Source organism: Ascidia mentula, chromosome 2 (assembly GCF_947561715.1).
Source record: "Ascidia mentula chromosome 2, kaAscMent1.1, whole genome shotgun sequence".
In the NCBI taxonomy this organism is placed as follows: domain Eukaryota; kingdom Metazoa; phylum Chordata; class Ascidiacea; order Phlebobranchia; family Ascidiidae; genus Ascidia; species Ascidia mentula.
Window position 1 is genome coordinate 4,389,419 of NC_138567.1, and position 23,521 is coordinate 4,412,939.

At 41.3% G+C, this 23,521-nt stretch overlaps 2 protein-coding genes across 2 annotated transcripts; both read left to right on the forward strand.

Annotated features, from left to right (window-relative positions):
* Window positions 1-303: 303 nt before the first annotated feature.
* Window positions 304-4,526, forward strand: LOC145888877 (GPI inositol-deacylase-like). The gene is made up of 4 exons (XM_082979746.1): window positions 304-479; window positions 859-1,008; window positions 1,360-3,704; window positions 3,885-4,526. Exons 1-4 carry the CDS (start codon window positions 345-347, stop codon window positions 4,126-4,128), a joined length of 2,874 nt encoding a protein of 957 aa, XP_082835872.1. The 5' UTR covers window positions 304-344; the 3' UTR covers window positions 4,129-4,526.
* Window positions 4,527-5,628: 1,102 nt separating this feature from the next.
* LOC145888467 (protein dispatched homolog 1-like) lies at window positions 5,629-23,353 on the forward strand. The gene is made up of 6 exons (XM_082979219.1): window positions 5,629-5,867; window positions 5,975-6,098; window positions 6,431-6,565; window positions 17,409-17,559; window positions 19,623-21,498; window positions 21,679-23,353. The coding sequence occupies exons 1-6, from the start codon at window positions 5,758-5,760 to the stop codon at window positions 22,556-22,558; spliced, it is 3,276 nt and encodes a 1,091-aa protein (XP_082835345.1). The 5' UTR covers window positions 5,629-5,757; the 3' UTR covers window positions 22,559-23,353.
* Window positions 23,354-23,521: the final 168 nt, after the last annotated feature.

The following is a 23,521-nucleotide window of genomic DNA, read 5'->3' on the forward strand; positions in this document are numbered from 1 at the left end:
AGTCACTGTTCAATATCACGGGGATTTACCATTATCTCGACAGTTTTCGCTTGTTTACTTTTACTTAGCCATTAGCGTACATAAGTGCCCTTAAAAATTTTGCCATTCGTTTTATAAATAAGACATTAATCACTGTAGGTTTTTGTTACGTATTAATACACAATTACGGATAAGAATTATGTGACTGACACAAATAGTTCTTTAATAACTTTTAATTGACTCTTAATTTGTGCTTGTAAAGTAACTGTAATATAATAGTTCGTTACCGGCGTGTGCTTGGACTGCTTGCAACTTTTGAACGAACTGGAGATTATTTGCTTATCAAGTAAATTGGAGGACAAGAAATGGCGGGCGGTGAACAAATATTCAATTTTGTGCTGCTGACTTTTCTATGCATTGGTATTTACACTGTGCGTTTCGGATATGAGAGTAACAAATGTGAAATGACGTACATGTATGAACATCCGCAGTATGCAAAGGTAAGAAATTTCACAATACGTCATGAATATTGTAGCCTAGTGTGTGTGTGTCTTTTTCGGTATTTAGTGTGTTTCTAAATCTGCACAATGATACAAATATCAATGTTTGTTATTAGCCCATGACTGAAGCTGAATTGGTAGTCATTGTTAGCAAATGTTTCGGATGTATTGTCAACCATTCTAAATGCATTGCATGGAATATATTGATATGGAATTTGTTGTTTCTACCAAATTCTTAAATCAGTAAGCACTCGTCCTAAGACTGTCAAATTTTAATTGTTTGAAAAGTTTTCTCTTTGTAACCCAATTTTTGTAGACTTATTTGTCAATCAATTGAATTCGGTTGTTTTTATTGGTTTATTGTTTAACTTTTGATTAGGTACCCCTAAAAGATCCTGTGAAAACTGATTTTCCGAGGTACAACCTTTACTTGTATGGTGAAGGAAGCTACTTCCAAAGGGTGCAACATTTTGACTTAGAAGGAGTTCCAGTTCTGTACATACCTGGACATGGTGGAAGTTTTAAACAGGTTAGATATATTGATACTTGTATATAAAAAATGACTCAAACATAATACAGGTATGTACAATACAATCCTATTCTTATTCATTTTATAAAGTTTCCATACTCTGCAAATTATTGGCCAAGTAAGATTAGCAAGACTTCTCATGTATCTATATATATATAAAAGATTTTGGTAACAACCCTTGATGTTTTGTTCCATTCTGTAATTCTGTTATAATCAATGTTTGAACAATGCACAGAAATACTGTTTATGATATTGTCAATGATGGTTAACTACCAGGATACCTGGGATCAACTAGATACAGCTTAGTTTTGTCATAATTTATTATTATTAGCAAGTTTATTTTTGTTTTAGGCTCGCTCAATTGGTTCAGTGTTGTTATGGAAACACTTGCACAAGCCAGGTATCAATCACTTCAACGTTTTCACGGTTGATTTGAATGAGGAACTTGTTGCATTTTATGGAGGTACTTTGCAGGAGCAAACTGAATTTGTGCACCACTGTATTAAGACCATCCTGTCCCTTTACAAATTTAAGCCTAAACCGAAGTCTGTGGCAATTGTTGGTCATTCAATGGGGGGAATTTTGGCTAGAGGTGTTTTTTCTTTGGAGAACTTCGATCACAAACAAGTGAGCACTATCATCATGCTTGCCACACCAAACTTAGCCCCAGTTGTAAATGTTGATCATTTCATTTCAACTTACTATCAAAAGGTAAACAGATACTGGCAAAGTCATGCGAGTAAACTGAATGATGTCACCATTGTTTCTATTGGTGGGGGCCCAATGGACTATCAGGTGCCTCAATCCCTAACAAGGCTCCCTCTAAATAGTAGCTCTAATACATTATCCGCTGTTGCTACATCTGTACCAAGAGTTCATGTATCAGCAGAGCATCAAACCATCGTTTGGTGCAATCAGTTAGTTTTGGTCACAGCTAGATTTTTGGTCGATATGCTGTCATCAGATACAAAACAACTGACTGAGGATATACCACAAAGAACAAGACTTCTGAATTACCATTTTAGGCAGAACCCAGGAACTGGTGTGATTCCAAAGAGTGATAAGCCCCGCAATGTTAGACTGTCAGCCTCCTATGATTGGTTGGAAATAGAAGAATTTCTTTGGTCTGCGGACAAAACAGCGGCAGGTCAGGGTTCGTACTTTTTCCTTTCTATTGACAAGTTTGTGGACATGAACTCACCGAAGTTTGTTAGTCGCACAGACTCGAAACGTGAAAAATGGATCCTTGCTTGTCAAATGACTGATGACAATTATTGCAAAGAAGCCACTGACCTCTCAAATCTTGCTTTTTCCAGTCCGAGTTACAGAATCATCCATTTGGATCTCAAGTCTCTCCAGGAAAAAGGATTTTCGCACATCATTTTTCCCATGACAAAATCTTCATCGACCACCTTTCTTGATGTTAACAGTCTGTCTGACCTTGAGGAAAGCACAACGGTCACTGTGCCACATGTGTTTTCAAACCTGTGGACTTGGAACAAAGGTCAAACCTTTACCGTTGCCCAAGATCAGTCACCGTTGAGATTTTACCACAAAGTTGAACTAAACGGCTTCCAAAATATCTACCAGGCATTCAAAATAACAGTTCTTGGTGAATCCAAATTCCAGCATTTAAGGGTACAAATTCCATGGGATGATGCCCAAACTGTTTATGGTGATAACTCTGTCCTAGCCACATTGCACAGTACCCCATACAATGTAAACGACTCAGCTATTTTGCACATTTATGGCGATTCCAATGAGGCTGTGAGCATTGATTTGAAAGTTGATTTTTTTCAAGTTATGGGTGGCATTGTGCGCTATTTAGGGTTTTCTTTGCCCATATATGTCCTTGCAAATGTGGTGCAGACTTACATGTACCAGATAAATCAAATGCAGTCTTCAAAGCCATGCCACTCCATCACAGATACACTGACAGTTGCAGTGAAACCTTACAAAGTACAACCATTTATGAGCTTATTTAAATTAGCTTATAGTTCACCTAAGTTTGCTGCCTTGTGGGCTGCAGCCATGCTACCAACACCAGATCATTTGACGATGGAAAACAACCATCTGTGGTTTGATTTTGCCCCCTTGTTCTTGTTTCTTTTTGCCACACAGCTATTTAATGTCTTTCGGGTGCTACAATCTGTTCTTATGATTTTGGTTGGTCCAGTTTTGTTCAAATTATCTGAATTGTCATTTGTTTATGCATTCAAAGAAGCTGTTATGTTTAAATTAATTTTGCATTCTGTCGTTCTTGCCTTGTGCCTAAATGTAAACAGTTCATTTGCGTATCTCTATATGTTTTTGACATCCTTTCTGGCCGTTTGTTTTTTAAGAAAAGAAGCACTCTTGCACCCTTTTGTAAAACAGCAAGACAAGGAAACCAAAGAAGAAAACCATTCAGGTACAGAAAGCAAACAACCAGATGACAAACAACCATCATCAGAAACTGAACCAGAGGAAGATAAGCCTTCAGAAATGTCTGAAGAAAGTAAACAAGAAAATGAAGAGGGTGTTGAAGAGTCAACCAATGATAAAGAAGAAGCTGTGAAGATGCCAAAACAGAAGGAACCTGATCCCACCAGCCAAGAGGAAGATTGCTTTTATGTCAACTTCATTCTTCTTCAACTGTGGTTGTGGCTCTTTCTGTTTTCACTGCCATCTCTGGGAGTCCTCTTCGTTAATTTTAGGTGAGTTGTACTGATAATGCAGTTGTTACTTTTAAAAATTGTTGATGATGTTTAATGAAATTATGTATATACTTTTAGTTTGAACTACCAATATAAATATGTATAACTTTTAAAGTGTTATATTTCCTAAGAAAAATTGGTCTCATTAATATTTATCTTGTTTTTTATAAAAAAATTTAGGAACAAAATGTCATTACCGATCGACCCACAACTTCCTCAAGCAATGGTGGCCTCTTTCTTATTCGTCCTCCAAACAATATACCCTGGATTCGATGGCATTAAAACAACTCAATTAAAGTTTCTGTCATGGCTTAAATTTCCTGCAATGGTAATGATGGTTATGCTCTGTCAGCAATCATTATATCGGGTTCCATGGTTCATTCTTGGGTTTCTTTCCTTACACACCATCACTCAAATTTTATAAATCGCGACCAGCTTAATTGAAATTTCATGTTTGTTATTGCAAATTGTAGTATATGTTTGATTTTTTAAAATGAATGTCGTTTTGTCCCGGAAAATTTTCTCCCATACAAATTCATGGCAATATGTTGCATTGTTACCAATTCTCCGAATGTGTATTTCTTCAATTTTTTACCACAGTTGGGCAATACAGGTATTGCTACTTGATTGCCTAGAGACATTTTGTTTTGGAATTATTTGTATGTGGGGCTTCCAATTTAAGTCATTCACATACCCAGAGATTATTTCATCAAAGCGATGTTACTCTTTTCAGATTCCGTTTTACATTATTCAGTCAATCTCAATCTGTGCTCATGTTAAAGTGTGACTGTTTTGTTTGCAATATTCTTTGTAAAATATACTTGATCGTGTTTGTCCACTTGGTGTTGTAAGAGAACCACAGGCTAAAGTCAATTATATGTAGGTGCACTATAGTTTTTCATGACTTAATCAGATACAGTAGCTTCAATAGTTTCGTAGATTATATTCTTCAACCGTGATAGTTTTTCCCAATTGATATAAACCCAACAAAATGAAAATAAAAGAAAGGTTATGTCTCAAAAGCAGTAGTAGCAATGTACCGTTGTACTTGCATAGCTTCCGTAACTCTGAACTTGCCCTAAGCAACCGGACGTGTCAATTCAGCAAGCGATTTGCTTTAACCAAACAGGATTAGCGTTCGCCACAGTAGCTTCTCAACGCTAGGCGCCAGTGCCGACGCAAATCCTTGCAAGCTGATCCTACTATCTCTTTGCTTTTTTCACGTGTGCGTGTCCTACTCGTCGAACCGGAAAAGAGCGCGCATGGTTGGGCGAACTTTTGACGCACACCCGTTGATAGCTTAAACGCCGCTTGGTTACAAGAAGCCAAAGCGAACTTTTTTGCCCGTAGCGTCTGAAGAAAAGAACGATTTTGTGCTGAAAAAAGGAACTCTTTTTTCGGCGAACACCCGTTTGACGTTCCGATATCAGCTTTGAGGCGGAGTGCACCAGGCACCCTGCTGTGTGTGCCTTTCTGAGTAATAGAGCTGAGTGATCACAGGCTGTAAAAAGACGAGACAATGCGGGCCTTTCCTTCAGCTCGGTGTCAGAAACACACTTGGAAAGCTAGCCCCTGGCGCCACATGTAATTTTGATGAAGTATATCTAAGTTTTAGCATGTGGTAAGCAATTCTGATCAAGTTTGACACTCAGAGACTATAAACATGCTCATAGTACAGCTGTAAAATGTTGTGATTTTATCAAGGTCAGGTAACGTATTTTTTGATATGTCTCAGAATTAGGATATGTGGGTTAAAGGATCTATTTTGGGAGTGTCCTGCACAAATGTGTATATGGTAACATTGTGTTACTTACCAATTACTTGGATCTAAATATAATACCTTATATTTCCTTTGTCAGATCAACCAAAAGTTCTGCATTATATATATTATACTAAAAGTGTGTTCCTTTGTTTTTGTAGGTGATAAAAACATGTGCTTGGTAGGACTAGTTTCAAGAAGCTGACTGTAACCCATATCTTGTGAAAACCTGAAAAGTATTTGTGTGGATTTCATGTATTACTTGTAGAGTTGTGTGTTCAGTGCACTATCAGCATGCATCATGCAAGTGCTAGCACATCATCTGAGAGCACTTCAGATGAGTTATTGAAAAATATTGAAAAGCGAAGACAGCAACGTGAAAAAGAACAACACAACATAGGATGGTATGTTCCTTTACAATTCGGTAATTTAACAATTAAGGCTGCTCATTGGCAATGTATTAAAATATATAATTAATGGTCAATTTTGAGCTAAAAAAAAATTTTTTTAGGTACTTTTGGCTTTTGTCAGAACATCCGCTCTTGGTATTGATTCTGTGTTTCATGTTGTCACTTGTGTTCTCGGTGGTGGGGGTGTTGTTTACGGATTATCCAGACTTCAGTGACCCCTCGAAGGTAAACTTTATTTTATTTATAACAGAAACTTTATATCATTTGTTCAATCAAGAGCAGTTTAGCTTTTATGGACTTTTAACATTTAAGTATTGTAACGGACAGTAAAAATATGGACAAAACAAATGTAACCACATACATCCCTGAGATTTATTTATGTTTTATTGCATTTGGATGCATTTTGGTATTTTGTAAAAAAATTTTCAACCTTAAAAAAGTTTAGCCTTATGGTTACATAATTAGTTTAAAAATATTAGTTTTAAAAATAAACCTTGGGACTTTTTGCCCTACAAAAATAATTGTTAACCCCAAAGAAAAAACAACTTGTTTTGAAGGGGTTTGAAGTAAGAGGGACCGATCTTTCCGACAAGCTTGTGACATGGCAGAACATGCTAAATGAAACAGGATTCAATTTAACTCTTTCCAACTACCCATATCTTTACATGGAGAGAAAGACTCTTGCCATCCAGGTTAGACTTGTTTATTTCTAATTATTGTTCATGCCAGACTGTTTGCCAAACATTGACTCAACCTCCAGTCAGAACTTTTTTTGGATTGTTTATATCAAATTTGTCAATGGGAGTGATTACATTAGTTCACATCTGGGTTTACATTTACACACTGAAAATACACAAAAAAGGAAGTTCACAATATTACACTTTAAGTTTTATTCATTTCACCCCTTTGTTGTTTTGACACTTTTGGTCAACAACTTGACTACATTTTTCAACATAATGAATAATTGTATCGGCAGGGGAGATATACATGTCTGTGCTCTCCCATTAGCAGTTTGGAAAAGTTTTTGATGATACAGCACTTAATAGAAGGATGATATGAGTTGATCTACCTAGTTATCTGGTTGTTTGTTGTTTTTCCGCTAGTAGAATGGTGGATCATTATTACAGACATTCCGTGCTCAGTCATAGGAAAATAAACATCCTCTCATTATATTAAGATTACAATGGCTGCATCAACCAACTGAGTTGACCTTGATGGCGTTAGGTGGCAATTAGGCTTTATTTATGATGGAGTTAATAGAAGACATGACCTTTCCAGTTGTATAAAACAACGTGTGAATAGTTTGTACTTCAATGTAGTGTTGGTACTACTTTGGCATAAGTGTGCATCAGCAAGTTTTACTGTGTAAAAAGGTTATTGTGGTTGTTATTTTGTTGCGGGTTAAGTTCAGATAGTCTTGAATTTGTTGGGAAAAATGTGAAACTAATCTACTTAGTAATAAAACATATGTGCCTGGACTAGAAATGTGTTGCGTTAGTTTTCCTGTTGTCTGCAATTTAGAGTAGAGACCACGTTTATTCTCTTGGCTTGGTTTCACTAATCTATGGTCAATGCATTTTCAACAACAATGACTGGGGGCATGAAAAATGCTATTTTGGTACTCACAATTGCCTGGAGCGGAAATTGGGCATTGGACAGGAGAGCAAAATCTTAGACCTCACTTCCTCTGACGTGGTCTTGCTAGAATCCCAAGTTTTTTGACGTGACATTTAACATGACCTCAACAGGCCTTGTTTCAATATTGCGCGCTTGTGATACTTCTTGAAATCATGACGTGGTTTGCGGTTGATTACGCCACATGTGACGTCATTTGGCGGAGAAATTTGTGATTGGAGAATGTTTACCAAAAACGTAACTTTGTTGCTACGAGTATGGTTAGCCTATATTTGTGGCTTACAAGTTGTTGTCTAAAAATGCAGCCTTTAGTATTGGGAGATCAGTTCAATACAGTTCATGCTATAATAGGAATTCCGGGAGTGTATCGAATTTGCGTTGATTGGCGTGAGAAAGTGGTCTTGTAGTCCCACTTGTCGCTCACAGGTGTAATGTGCTTTGTCCGATGATGTTGGCAGTAGAAAATCTCACCCCGTTTAAGTGTATTCTGACAAAACTTATCAAATTTTAATTTAAACGTTTTTGTATTTATTAATTTGTAGGCGATTATAACAGAAGAGCACGTTTAGAATTTTAGCGCATGGATCACAACACCGTGGTGTGTCTGATGTGTTCCTACGGAGAACAGACGTTATTTGGATAATCTCACAGTCAGCCTTTAATTGGCGGAAACATATGTCAGAGGTGGGTTTCTTCAATGCTGCAAAGATGCCACGCGGATTTCGTATCTCGCGTAAACGCAGTCTGGCAAGCAGTGGAAACAGGAAGAGTGTTTTCCTTACCACTAGACTTAGAGAATGCAACAAAAGACAACGTGTTTCTGTCGGAAAACCGCGGTCAATACAGGATTGATCACAGGACAGGCAACCACACAGCTGGCTCTTGTTGGAAACAGGCCAAACTCCTCGAGACCTGATTGACAGAGTATCTCATCGCAACCCGAACTCTGGTAGGTTTTTGGTTACATCATGGCACTCAGCAGAACTCTCAAAACAGGGACGCTAACTTCACAGACCGTCGATCGCAGACAGGAGCCTATTTGTGACGTTCGTATGACAACGATTTAATACTAACCCGTGCGGCGTTAACGCCATGCGGACTTTGTCGACTGTAAAATGCCACTTGAAATGCGATATCAGCCCCAATTGCTCCCAGGAAACCGCCGTTGTTTTGGGCCCTGGCCAGTTAATTTGATTTGCACTCCTGCGCGACGCTTTAATCTCGGCGCTGCCCTGCTGTGATAGCGATCTGTGATTGGTTGTGGATGCTCAAGCGTGACGGGGCGCCATTTATCTGACTCGGGGTCGTGTAACTGTTTCAAGTGCTTGAGATTCCGCTTAAAATCTCTTGTGACGGATCAACACGACTACGAGTAGCCGTCAGACCTGGGTTATTTATAACACAAAAAAATTGTGAGGTTAAAATGTACTTTGCATTAATTTCTTGACCAGTTGCAGCGTTTGCCTGGAGGTAAACTGCCAAGTTTTCGATTTCAAACTTTTTGTATAAACCGCAAAAAACATACCCGTGCGAATGCATTCATAATATATAATGGTGCTACGGTCGTAGATTGACAAGAGACTGCAAACCATTTGGCGGATTAAAGGTCAACTGACATTTGTTGATCCGCCCCAATTTTTCGTTTTGGTGAATTTTAGAGTGAGCGGCGATGAATAATTTATGAGCTTACACCTGTTTCTTTGATCAAACCATCTGTCTGTGCATTCTGCGCTCTCAATTAATTTCCTATTCGTTTCGTTTGCCGGATTCCCCACGTCGGGTTTGCGTGGGAAAATGGCAGGCACTGCTGTCATCGGTACTGTGGCATTGCAAGCGGTGATGTAGTTGTACTTCCCGATCTTATGCGTGCAACGTCAGATCAAAGCACGGTCCGTTCGCATCTATCCCAGTATTGTTTGCACGGCCCTGTGTGATTTATTATTTCTATTTGGATATCATTTGGGCCCATCGTAAGACGAGTAAAACCAACATAAACCTCAGCCAGCAGATGGGGTTATCATAAACACGTCACGGTATACCAGGAAAGTCAAGTCATTTTCCTCAAATTTCAAAAAACAAACTGGATTTGATTTCTCCCTTTGTGTTCACGGAAACGTTTAATAGAAACTCAGTCGTCGATTGACCGTTTCGTGTGCGGGTCACGTACGGGCCAAACCGCTAAAGCTGTTTGTCGGCAAGTTGGGTACGCACGGTGAATGTGAACGTAACTCATTTCGGCACCTTGTAATTTGTTTCCACAAGCCCATGTATTGTTGACAGTTCCAGGCAAACGGGTGTAATTTTCCTCAGGGAGGCTAACGTGCAACTTTGGGTTGTTTTTCTCCTGTTACAAAGATATCGAAATGATTTGCCCTGAATTGCAATATCTTACAATGGTTGGCCTTCCGACTTATTCAATTTTTAGCATTTTCTACGATGCAGTTCCAATTCTTTTGTGAAAGAATTTTGATGGCCATGTTAAGCCGCATTGATGAGATAAAAGCGGGCCAAAAACAATCTTTCGCAATTTCACTTAGCGCGAAAGGCCGAAACTGCCCCAAAAAAGCTTTCACACAGTATCGCGTTGTCCAGTTCTGTTTACAACTGACCCTTTTACGGTCTGGACGTTGCGAATCAATTGCCCGGCTTACACTTTATCTTCTGCGCTCGTTCGTCCATCAACGCATGACCAGAGACAAGCCCACCCTGAGCGCGTGTCGATGGCCTTGCTACAGTCAATAAATCAGAGTTATTCTCGCTGCCGAAACGCGCGCGTTGCCACAACGTCGAAATTTTCCTCAATTGCATTTTGCCCCCCAAGGGCGAAGTTGTCTGCCGTCAAGGTTGTTTACACTTATTCGGGGTCTTATTACCTGCGTAAAGAACAGCGCACCCACGGTCGATGTGCGGAGTAATTACCTGAAGGCCGTTTTGAACTATGGGCTTGCAATAAATATTACCGATCGTTGACTGTAAAAGTGGTATTATTTGTTTGTTACGACACGAGTTTGTTGCGTTTTCCCTGAAAAAAGTTACAAGAGATTATAAACAACACACAGCTCTGGTATTAGTTTTTTCCACATCCATGTGTCTTGGGAAATAGGGGTGTTAATATTAACGCCGCTGGTTTGTTACATCCCACGCCAAACTTCACGCGCTCATGGCGTTTTACAGGACGTTGCCACCTTGGGAGCGGTTATTGGCTTTTATTAAATTTCCGTTATCAATGGCCAGACCCAAAGGGCATTTTGTATGTATTACTGCCAAGTATTTTCTCCCACCCCATGCCTGTTGTGTATATCATTTATCATCCATTGAAGAATATTGATTTTGACTTTGAAGTTATATTTCAGCATGTATCGGAACTTCATTTTTCCATACATATTACACACAAACGTGTATTTCAAACCATACCAACAACAACAGAATAATTTCACGTGGCCGCATACTTCATGAGCAATCTTCGCACAAATACCACCTCGTTGTTCGTTAAAGTTGTTACTATAACCAGCATCGGAAGTACTATTTCCGCGGCCCACTCGCGTTTGTATGTAGCTTCCTATTACGTTTTACGCGTGCATCCTGAACGCGCATAGGTTTTGTCATCAGCGTTCAAACGTAATAACTCTATATCTCACCGAGCTTTAATCGATTTTACTTCCGATATTCTGTGGATATTCCCAAGCAATCAGTCGGTGGAAATACCCACCTACTAGGCGTTTGTATCAGTAACGGAAAAAGCAAATTCAACGCCACATGTCTGTATTTTCGACGTGGCTCGAAAGAGTACAAATTTCTATCAGTTCTTTTCCTAAAAAGGCATTTGCGAAAGTCGATCGCTATACCTTCTCTAAATCGCCCTTTGTGAGTCGCAAATCTGTAAAAGACAAGTTCGAGAGGTTCAATCAATGCGGCCATAAATCCGTAGAACTTTGACAAGCAAGTGCCATGAGCGGCGGTTTGGTAACAACATGCATTGTTAACACTTTCAACGTCAGCAGTCGGCCTATGACCGAAGTAAGTTCTCTAATGCCCACGTTGGCATTACAGAAGGTTGCAACCGTACACAGTGCCTGCCACCCTTACCATAACTTGGTGGGGTTTTAGTCTGTGTGTGGTGGAGCAGATTTAGGTAAACCTTGAATGCCAGGCTTCACGGGGTCGCGAACGGGTGACGGTTCAGTTGCGTTTTAACGAAACACGGCACCCAGTCGTTAATTACGCGGGTTGCCAGTGAAAAATTACGTCAGATTTTGGCTGCAGGGCGTCTGGACTTGTAACGTGGTTTTAACTACACGGTGTCAGGCCACGTTTAAGTGCAAATCTAAAAAGAGACATGGAAGAAACCGACGATTACGTCCGTGCAACAATTACAGATTAAACGCTGAGGACTTGTCACGCAGTCTCGTCATCTTCATGTCTTGGCTTTGCACGGGCTTTTTAGGCGTCTTAGACTGGCTTATGAAAAAAATTCGCATTCACAGTGACATGAATATTTTCTTTGTAATTGCTTTTAGCATTACGTGGGTTTTAGCTTTAAATTGTTTTTCTTGATCAGATAGTATCGCAAGAGAAGTATCAAGTAACGGTGACCAATTTAGATTTTCTGCAAGATTTTCACGAAAACGCGAAACTTTAATATACAACTTTAATGGTTTTAGTCTCTGGGCTTATTGATATTAAATCGCCACAGTCAGTGAAGCGTTAAATGAAATCCTAACCTCTCATTTGCCTTTGCGGCTCCATCGGCACGTTTTCTGCTCGCGTGTCTCCCACATACCGAAACAAAACCTTCACAAGTGCACAGACCATGACACAACATTATCACGCTGTCAGTCGCTGCTTTGGCCAAAGTTCAATCGTGTACAAAGTACTTATTGTGCAAGGACTGCTTTCTGTTTTACAAAAATGGTGAGCAATTAAACTCCATTGTATGGGAGCAATTTATAGTATCGTCTCCATATTTTGGGCAATTGGAAAATACCAAAAGATGATGAACGAGTGGAGATTATCAGTGAGAGTCTTTTGTTCTCTATATTGAAGATACTCGAATACTGTACGAGTAAAACTTCTGCTGTTATTAGTTTTTTAATGGTGGACAAAAGTATCACGAGCAAAACTCGAAACCCCGTATCAATAAATATCGTCCAGTGCCTTCGGACACAGAACACGTAACGAGGTGGACCAAATTTGCTCTAACGAGCCTTGACGGCCGACCTTCGATATCTCCATGAAATCAGCAATTACAGCGGCCGTGTTTCGATAAAGCGAACAGTCAAGACCTTAACGACGCGTGCCTTGTACCTAAGCAAACAGCCGCATCACATTTGCACAAGGACGCCAATCTCAACTACCACCGGTTCCTTTTATGGAATGTTGCCACGGACACCTTATCTTAATAACGGGAAGACTTGTAGGTCTGCTGGACCCTTGGGGCATTTGTAGCTTGGCATTGGACAATGAGCCCGCAATCTGATCTGTAGCATCCATCGCTCGTTGAGCACAAAGAATCACGCCGTTGTTTCATGCAGTTAGACTTATGGTCTTCCCGTGGAATGTATTGGGTGTTTTTGCTAAGCCGACTATTTTCGTGTGTACGCCATTAGATAACCACAAACACAAAGCACTGTTGTGTTTTCGGGTACGTAGGCTGGCACGTACTGCCTACTGTTAAACACCTTCTGTCAAAGGTGATGATATGTGCCTACAGATAAAGATATAAAGAAAATGTTTTGTTTCCGAAAATCATCAGAGCTTGGCGGGTTCATTTGGGCCCAGCTTCATAGGAAAACATCAAACACAATTAATCTCGACCCCCGTCAGTTTGTTATCCGCTTGTAAGATGAGCAACCAATCAACTGATGGGCATTAAATCAGCGCCGAGGTGAATTGAGTTCGAGCTGGTCGACAACAACACGTTTTCTTCTTATGACGTGAAAGTAGCACGACATCAACAGGGTTGCGGTTCTTGTAATGGTGGCTGCTCCTTCATCCCAGGCCCTTCCCTGGCTTTGCTATAAATATGCATTGAAATTTAAGCGTACTGCACCGTTTTCTTGCGTTAATAACCGTAACGGATCTGTAGAGGATGCAGTTATGGTCGTTGTGACTTTTTTCCGCCGATTTTGTTTCTGTCCGAATATTATTCTGAATTGTTGACGTTTTGTTTTGCTTGAATATCTACGTCAGCACAAAATCGAGTTTTTACCCGATTTCATCCAGTCCGTGAAAGAAGAAAAAGCGCACGAAATAATGCATTTTACACAGTACAGCGTTCTGGATCCCAACGTTGGCCCAACATGCCTGATTAGACATGACAATGAGCGTCACGGGAGTAAGTTAAATTAAACCAAGTTTCATCAACCACTGTGTATGCGCTACAAAAGGACTTATTGGAAGTTGTAACATTTATTACAAGCCGCAAGCTCGCGCTCCATTGCGCAAATCATCACAAACACACCGCTGTTTCTTGTGCTCTCAAACCGTTTCCTGCGTTTCACCGGAATTTGTCACCAAAACACGGAAGCTTTTTCATGCTTTTCCACGGCCTGAGTGCGGGACTTGATTAAAACTGGTCGGAAGCTGGATATTCTTTCACGCTGTGTGCCGATGCCGGTAAGTTACGCTTTGATCGTCTGTTCGGGTTTGCGTTCGGTATTTTGATTAACAAAGCCTTCTTCATCATTTTCGTATCCGCACTTTTGGGGCAGACTAAATTGGAATATCTTGGCTTCAGAATCGAGTTGGTGATGCCTTAATGGGCTTGTGGTCTCGGTAATTGACTAATTAAAGTGGTTGTGGCGTATGTTACGTTGCGTTTACAATAACTATGGATAATTCTGTGCCCTCAGCGCAGTAGAACCTGCTGTGTTGGGTAATACGAACAACAATCCCACTCATTGTACCTAGGATGTTACAAACAAAGTTGCAAGACGCCATATAAAATTTTGCATAGAGTTTAAACGTTTTGAGGTTGCCAACATTTTGTACATTCTTACTCACCAGAACCATGAGCGTGTGTCGCTTTGGTTTCATGGTAATTGCATTTTAGAATGTACAGTCATATGAATGGTTGCATGATTTGAAAATATCTGGGTGTATTTATAGCATGAGAAGGTGTATCACAGATACTTGGGCAATTATTTACGCTTTGGGTTTGATTTCAATTTGTTCTCGCAAATTGTTCTTTCTTGGGCGTCAAACTCATCACGAATGTTTACTAAACGAGCACCGAAGACGAACGCTTGCACGTTCGAATTTTCGGAGATAGGAAACCGCGGAACTTGCCAAAAATACGGCCAACCTTTAACTTTACCTTACTATCTGGAACTCTAGGCACAACTATGTTAACAAGACTCGGTGACCCGACATTCCAACACAAGCGATAACGTGGGTCGAGCCTCGCCGCCAGGTTGCTCGCTTTAAGCCGATTAAACCTGGTTTGGGTCAACAGGCGTTCAGATTAACGGTTGCTCTGTTTGTTGCCTACATCACACAGATACAAAATGGTTCATGGTTGGCAACAGTTGCCAAATGTGGCGCCAGATTTGGGTCACGAGGCGCCTGTATGTTGTCTGAAACGTAAACTGTGGTTTAATTGTTTGGTGTTGCGGATGCAGACGAAGTCCTTCTCTAAATTCCTCTTGGTATTTTGTTTGTACTCCTTGGCTGCGGCTTATCCACCATCTAACTAGCTCTTATCATAGATATTCTGACTATCTTCCGGTTTACATTGTTGTAATTGCTACAAAAATTATGTATTCTTACCAGATACTTTAGTTGGCAAGAAAATTGCTTGTTTTTTTCATACAAACAAGGTATGGAACATGAAGACATCACCCCAGTACACTTGAGTGAAACTGGTAAAGAAGCACTGACAAAAAATCTTTGTAACTGGAAACAGTCGTCGGATTTTAAATTCTTTTCGCACACAGCAGAGATTGACATATCGTGGTAACCTTTACCACGTGTTGTGATCTTGCCAGTACGGGTCGTGTTGTACTAGGATCGGGTAACTTCACAGATCGCCGCTAAGCCCCTAAGCCAACAGTCTTTTATCTGCCCCACGCTGTCATCACCTTGCTCGATCCTTTGGATTATCTCATCTCCCCTGTCACGGTTCCCCCCTTGGCGACTGCTTGGGTTAACCGAATTCAATGCAGCGGCCGATTTAACCGCTTGCTCATTTTGGGGAGATTTTTGCTGGTAAACGTGAGACACAGTAATTTGTTTTTATGTATAAGCGGCCATCGATATTTATTTTGCTGTGAGTCAGAAATTGCCGGCAATGACCAAACATGTTCATGCTTAACTTACGAAATTGTTTCTGGTGCTGAAGACGGAGTGAGAATGGCATTTTGGAGGCTGTGTTGTTTTGGGTCATACTAATGTTGTGTGCAAATTATACTACCCGGTTCAAATGGTTCATTTCAACATTTGGGTCCTAACAAGTTTGTGTTGAACTTAATATGTAACCTCAAATATCGAATGAGAATGGCATTTTTCTCATTACTGTGTACATAATCTTACAGACCATGGATGCCTGTTTAAAACCGCATGCCTCGGTTTAAACAGTACATTGTATGTTCTGGGGGTTCAGAAGTACAGCATGACCGCTTTCCAATCATTGACACTTCCTTCGCACCGTAATGGCGACAATATTTCCAAGGAGAAAGTCACTTTTGTTACGTGTGGAGTGGCACGAGAGTCATAAAATGTATGAAGTGTCCCCTCAGCCTGTAGTGAGTCACAGGCAGTTCCTTGTAGCGGACAAATTTTCACTTGACCTCTTTCTCTAGAGAGTTTACATTCGATGGAGGGCTTTATGTGGTGTGCCGCATTTACCAATGACGCTGTGGGAATTGTGGGAGGAACCTGTTCGGTTTCGCTTCCCGGACAAGCTGCTGTCATTGTTTTGTTTTCCTCGAATCCATTCACCCCAGCCTATTTACCTAAAAAATCGATGTATTTGTTGTTATTTTTCTGGGATTAATTACATTTCATGGTTTTGTAGGCAGTTTGCCTTTTGTTTAAGAAAAAGCCATATTATATTGATTCATTTAAACTTTTCCATTTCGATTCAGTTTTCTTAGGGTTTCGTCCAGCATTAGCAAGCACTAAATAAGGCGCAAGATCAAAGATTTGTAAGATCGTTGTAATGGCTTTCAAGTAATTACATCATTATGCAGTACAAGGGTTGTCATCCGCTACTTGCAACATTCAGAGAGAAATTGACAATATTACTAATGTATGCGTTTGATCAATAAATGGCGGACGGTTATTCCTGTCTCTAATTTGAATATGACGAAATAATTTCCTTTCAATTAAATGTAAGTGCTTTGTTATGAACTGAAAACCTTTCAAAACCATTACATGGCTTAATTTTCAGCCGGTAGGTTAAATTACATGCCATTAAAGGTCAGCAATACGTTGTAAATTAAGCAGGAAGGTGGTGGTTTTGTGTTAATCAAAGGGTTCTGAAGCGTTTCCTCGTTACATTTCTCTCAAGAATTTTCGTTTTCTGTGTTTGATGGGCAGTCCTAGTTGGTTTCGCTCGTCCTGTATTTAACATAAAAACACCGTTTCCATCTTCTTCTTTTAACTGGAGTTAATGTTTTAAAACTTTTGACCCATTTGAGTGAAAACTGCTCATTGTAAGCAACGTCTGTGTTGTTTTAAAACCCATAGAAAGTTTAGTTGTAAATTTATGTGACGATACGCACGCTTTGGTTAATTAAAACAAAACCAGTTTTCCAAACAGCAGAAGCTTCTTACAATGTTGCTTATTTCCAAGTAACAATTTTATGTCATGTAAATCTGTAACCAATCGTTCGCAGCCTTATCTTCCTTTTGCTATAATACCTTAAATATGAAAATCCTAATCGAGACTTTCCTTCACAGAAAGCGGCAGAAGAACGCAAGCGACCTCGTCCGAAACCGAAACGCAAGAGGAAGAAGAAAAGGAGGAAGAAGAAGCGGAGGAGAGCCAGGAGGTCGAGTGAACCTCACTCGTGGGACTTCCGGGATGACGGTTACTTCTGTGAGGATCCTGGTAAGTTTTCCACTCAATACCGGTTCAATGCAAGCAACAGAGCAGAAACGTGTTTTAACGTTAGTTTTGGGCACTGTAAGTTTAATCATATCTGTGAAACGTTTCTGTTGGTTTTCATGCCGTATAGGCGAAATATATATATTCCAATGAAACAAAATCTTGGTTGGATGATTTAGCAGCAATATCTTATACATTGTTAACAGTCATATGCCACCTGTTGCGTTGCTTGTGTAATGGCTGCGTAACGGTTAGCGATCCTTCCTTGAACAAACAAAACCTGCGTTACGTCGTGGGTTTCATAACAAGCATCAAAAGCGGAAATTTCATCTCCTGTTATCCAACAATATGTTTCTGATGGCCGCGATTTACGTTTGTTGAAAACTTTTTCGTTTTACACGATGCAAGCACACTGTGTGATGGTGAAACGTGAAACGTAAAACGTCTTCCGGCCTCCGTTTGACGTTCGAGTGACCTTTTAAACCCCCTGACACACTTTTCGCTTTGATATTAACCAAATGTGTTTAGGCCTAGGTGTCATATCAAACAACCGAGTTTATGAATGTGATTAGAGTTCCCGGCCGGCATCTGCCGAGGTGGTCTTGCGTTTTTCATACTTTTTCGCGGCAGCTGCAGAGTGAGAATGCCGCGTTCATTTTATTAAATGTGTCCAGGAAAGATTTTCAATGTACATTAGTTGACGAATTAAACCAAACCAACGCTGAAACCACGCCGACTTAAATAAACGCTATTTTATTTTCGTCGGTCGATGTCGAAATTAGCTCCGTGGAATACGAACAACCCATGAGGTCATTTCGCCCATTCAAAATAACATGCACAGTCGTGACATCAAAACAGTGACCTGGGAAAAATATGAGTGTCTGCGACCACTACGCCCCATTTGCCGAGCCAATATTATTCAGGGGTTGTTAATAGGTGGACAAAAGCAATACGCCGGCTCCGCTTTGCCTGGGTTTGGGAATACTACGAAGGTTACCGGAACCAATTGCCCTCATTGCGCCACAACTGGGCCCGAGTCATTGTTGGTTTGATGACTTCTTGTGAGGTTCGGGTCACCAAACCTTGCGTTGCCTATTATGAGTCAAGAGCGATCGGAATGAACTTCAATCGTTTGTGGACAATATAACGCTTATTGTGAAGTAGGAATACCGAGGCCATGTGTTGTGTGCTGGTTGGGGTTGTAGGTTTAATTAAAGTTCGACAGAGAATTTTTATCAATGCATTCTGAATCAACATAAAATCGTTCCCATTCTGTATGTGTGAGCTTTGAATTCTTGTTGAACTTTTATTAGCGAACAACTTTTAATGTAGCGAATTGCCTTTTCCTATTTCGGTTTGTGTGGGTTCTTGTAAATATACGTGTATTTCCGATTGTAAGCCACATTAAAAAACGGACAAAAAGGCAAAAAAAAATAAACCAATCACAACCTAGCATTGCGGCAAAGTTTTGATTTTGTTTGGATTTAATGACTTGGTTGGGCGGGGGCGTCTGACGACTCATGCGAACGATTCGAATACTGGAACACTATTAATAGATTTGCTACTTTGGGCGTCAATATCGCGTCAATCAACTTGTTATGGAGCAATTAACTCGCAAAAGCGTCGCCTGCTTGGCGAGTATGGGCGACCTTGCATGGCAACCACATGTCGCAACATCTGGGAATAGCATTGTAAGGAATGGAAGAAAGGAGAGGTCGCATTCGATCTGGGAATATTGTTATGCTGTAGGCTGTTGCACATGCCAACATTTTTGAAACAAAACAAGCAACCTTTTGTCAATCATTCTGTAAGGGCTGCATTCCCAATGCTGACTGCCTTCAGAAACACTGATATTTACTTTGTTATAGTAAAAAAGTTAATTAGAACTGATTACATTATAACGGTTTTAGCGCTCGGCATCTTTTTGTAAACTGCAATCGTTTCAGCTTTTATTTGAACTTTACGTTTACCTTTAAATTTAAAAATCGTTTTAACAATAAATGTTTGTATATTATATCTTTCTATTTTTAGCAGGCTTTATAGTTATTTTGTATATTTTCGTTCAGATCCCTACTACTCAAAGTGGGTTTACAAGCTCGCCGACCAATCCCTGCCGTCCATGTGGAACGTACAAGCCATGCATTCCATATGCAAGAGTGAAAAACAACTTTTAAACCACCCGAGGTATCCGTTCCTGTGTCTTAAGAAGACCGACGAATTATGTTGCCCAACTTTGTCACTGCCCAACTTCGTGGCTTACCTGTCGGGCATAAACTCGTGCGAGAACATCACGGAAAAGTCGCTACAAAAAGCTGAAAACATACTACAGGCCTGTTCGCCTTATTATTGCCGCGGGGAGCTTTCAGCCCACTGCTGGAAGCCAGCCAATGGCGATGAGAAATGCTCTGATGATGTTCCGAAAGCTTGCATAAAACACAACGCCGCATACACAGTTTTTCATTACCTCCTGCCCAACGACGCAGTGTGCGGTCAGTTCTCCTACCTCCCAGCTTTTAACAACTCAATATTACGTACAATTGTCATGGCACCGGCGTACAAGGGGCCAACCATGCTCCCTATATACCGGGACAATTTCGCTGCAGCGACGTCGCGAAATAGTGATGGCGTCACAGCTGTGAGCGGAGTGGATTTGGGAGTTCAGGACCAGGTGTTCGAGGACATGTTGTATGCGGATGCTCTTTACCCTGCGATCGCAGTCGGGGTCGTGGAACTCATCATACTTCTTTTTACGGGATCTTTCTTCATCACGATCTCGAACTTTCTGCTCGGTGCTAGCTCAATGCTCATCGCATACTTTATTTACACAGTGGTGCTTAACTTCGCCTTCTTCCCCTTCCTGAACATTGCCGCCGTTCTGGTGATGCTCGGGCTCTCCGCCGACAACGTGCTGGTCTTCACGAGCGCGTGGCGTCATTACAGTGAAGAGGACAAGCGTAAAGTCTGTCCCAGCCAGCGGTTCAAACCGGGGGATTACCCAATCCGTTGTCGCATCGGCGTCGTATTGAAAACAGCCATGAAGCACATCGCCTGGTCGCTTTTTGTTACCGGTTTCACAACTGCCGCAGCCTTCCTCGCGAACTACTCAAGTTCAGTCACAGCGATCAAGTGTTTCGGGATGTTCACCGGCATCACGATCCTCGCGAACCTTTTCCTCAGCCTCACGTGGTTGCCTGCATCTATCGTTCTCCACCACAAGCTCTTTAAGTTCTCTTACTGCCCCTCGCCTGCCGACGCCAAAGTCTCGCCATCTTGTTTCCTAGCAACGCACTTCGCCAAACTCGGAAGCTTCCTCTCGGAAAAAATGCGCGTTTTCTTCGACCAAATACAAATCCTCCTCATCGTTCGTCTCCGCCTCCTCTGGCTTCTCGTATTCTTCACGCTGGCGGGATGCAGTGTTTACGTGGCTATCTTCAACCCCGGCTTGCGACTCCCAAACTCCAAAACGTATTTCCAGTATTTCAGCTCGTCCCATCCGTTCGAGGTTTACTCCTACAAGGAAAACAACCTCTTCCCCTTCCAGAACGACACAACTCGACTCATGAAAATCCGGATTGTGTTCGGGGTTCGAGCCGCTGACAACGGCAACCACAACGACCCGGACCAGAGAGGTTCGGTGACGTTACGCTCCAGTTTCAACATGTCCACTCCACACAGTCAACGTTGGCTGCTTCGTTTCTGTGATCGCATTCGGACATTTGAGCAGTACAAGCCCCCGCCTGGCCTGGAGGGTTACGCTCACTGCTTTATTGAGACGTTCAAGCAGTGGATGGAAAGACCTTGCACGCAGGAACGAACGGTTTGCTGCGAATCGAGCAAGTTTCCGTACAAGCCTCGTGTATTCGATATGTGCCTGAAGGAAGCAATGCACGAGATCACTCTACAACCGGGCATGATGTTGAACAAATATACGTCAGGGCCAAGGTATTGAAATGCTTATACTTTTATTGGGGGAACTTGCAGAACCTTTTACATTACTATGATTTTACCACTGTAAGGGAAATTGTAACGAGGTTTATTGTGGCCCTTTGCCTAAAATATAACAAGGTTTATTGAAGTTCTTTCGCTTAAATGTAACAAGGTTGTTGTTTCAATTATTTACAGATTTGACCGCAAGGACAATCTCCGCGCTCTTATCGTAGAAATGCCGACCACCCAGCCCTTTAGCGCCTCCTACGACGAGATAAATCGCTTCTACACCGACTTGGATAAATTCCTCGAACCGGAATTCTCGTCTGCCCCGTTCGGTCTTTACGGCGGTTGGTTCATCGGCGACTTCCAGTATTATTCACTACAGAAGGGTCTCTACGACGGCACCATGACGTCCGTGGGACTGTCCCTTCTCGTCGCGCAGTTCGTCATAATAGTGACGTCACGAAACATTGTGATTGCGTTCTTCGCAAACTTAGCGGTGGCTTGCACCATCTTTGTAACCGCCGCCACGTTAACCTTGCTGGGGTGGGAACTCAACGTACTCGAATCGGTGACAATCTCAATCGCTGTCGGACTCGCTGTCGACTTCACCGCTCACTACGCCATTGCTTATATAGTGGCGCCATCTAGTGACGATCGTCAGCGTCGTGTCGAGTTTGCAGCCAGCCGCATGGGGCCAGCAATAAGCATAGCCGCTCTGACCACGTTCGTGGCTGGCGCCGGTCTGCTGCCGTCGAGCGTTCTCGCTTACAACCACTTCGGCGTTTTTATAATGGTTGTAATGGCGGCCAGTTGGTTGTACAGCAATTACTTTTTCCTTCCCCTGCTGAGCGCCATTGGGCCTCAGGGCGGCTGTGGTGACATACGGTGCAGTTCTTCGTGTTGCGCTGCCATGTCGCCATCTGAGGGTGGGGACGAACACACGACTATAATGACCGAGACGTCCAGTGTGAAAGTGACTTGTGCGACCCCAGCTTCACAGAGAGCTCCAATGCTGTCGGTTGCAAGTTCAAGTGGAAACGAAATAATCGAGCGTCAAACTGTGATATGATATTGTGGTTCTCAACCAATAATAACGTCATTTCTGGAAATAGGCGGCACAAATGTGGTGGAACTCAAGATGAGTTGTGGCATCTAGTTGTTGCATGAAAAGCCGGCATTAAACCAAAGAACCCTGCGTTATTGACATATTCACATTATGAATACGTACCAATACGTCTCGGGTTGCACCAAAGCATGTTGCGAACGTACATGGATGGATTCTAGTTTGCTTGCCCTTGCCACTTCGGTTATTATTCCTATAACAGTTACACGTTGAGGAAGTTTAGATTAAGTTTACAAGGTGTCTCAGTTGCGTAAGTGTTTGTCGTATGCTGGGCATCTTATTACATGCAAATCACAATTGGCAGATAAACAGTTCGATAAGTTGCCAATAATTGGTATCAAATCCATCCCCTAACTATAACTGCATCCTGACGCATAGATTCTGTACATTTTTTCTACTGCGTTACATTTTTCGCATGTGAGTCATCAATGCACAGTTTGTGTAACTCGAGTATCGGGTGTTCGAAACCTCGAACGTTTATAAAACTTGAACTCTTTCAGTTTTTCATTCGAAAATTTTTTCGTGCGTTGAAGCTCAAAAATATTTTTTTCGCACGTTTTGTCTTTTCTTCAGTGCAATACTGCCCTCCAGCGGATATGCATCCGCTGCTTGTCCAAACAAACTCATACATAAATATATATATATTGCGACGCGTTGTATGTTTGTTTTCACACTGTCCCTGCCTTTTTACATTTGAATTGCGGTTTTGTGTTTGTAATACGGCGACAAAATAAACGGTAAACACTTAAATTTATTCTGTGAACTGAATACAAGTGGCCACTGTTTCGACCAATAAGTTCTTATCAGTGCAGCTTGGTGTGATTTGACTCTTAAATTCTGGCTTCCGACAAAATATTGTATAGGCACATTGCACAAACAGGGTGTGTTGCACCAGATCTTGAAACGAAT

What these genes read in the sequence shown, in the direction of transcription:
- LOC145888877 (XM_082979746.1), top strand. Translation starts at nt 345, where the DNA reads ATGGCGGGCGGTGAACAAATATTCAATTTTGTGCTGCTGACTTTTCTA. An exon ending in ATGGTGGAAGTTTTAAACAG is followed by an intron (nt 1,009 to 1,359) that starts GTTAGATATATT and finishes TTTTTGTTTTAG; the next exon opens with GCTCGCTCAATTGGTTCAGT. An exon ending in GTCCTCTTCGTTAATTTTAG is followed by an intron (nt 3,705 to 3,884) that starts GTGAGTTGTACT and finishes AAAAAAATTTAG; the next exon opens with GAACAAAATGTCATTACCGA.
- LOC145888467 (XM_082979219.1), top strand. Translation starts at nt 5,758, where the DNA reads ATGCATCATGCAAGTGCTAGCACATCATCTGAGAGCACTTCAGATGAG. An exon ending in GAACAACACAACATAGGATG is followed by an intron (nt 5,868 to 5,974) that starts GTATGTTCCTTT and finishes AAATTTTTTTAG; the next exon opens with GTACTTTTGGCTTTTGTCAG. An exon ending in TTACTTCTGTGAGGATCCTG is followed by an intron (nt 17,560 to 19,622) that starts GTAAGTTTTCCA and finishes ATTTTCGTTCAG; the next exon opens with ATCCCTACTACTCAAAGTGG.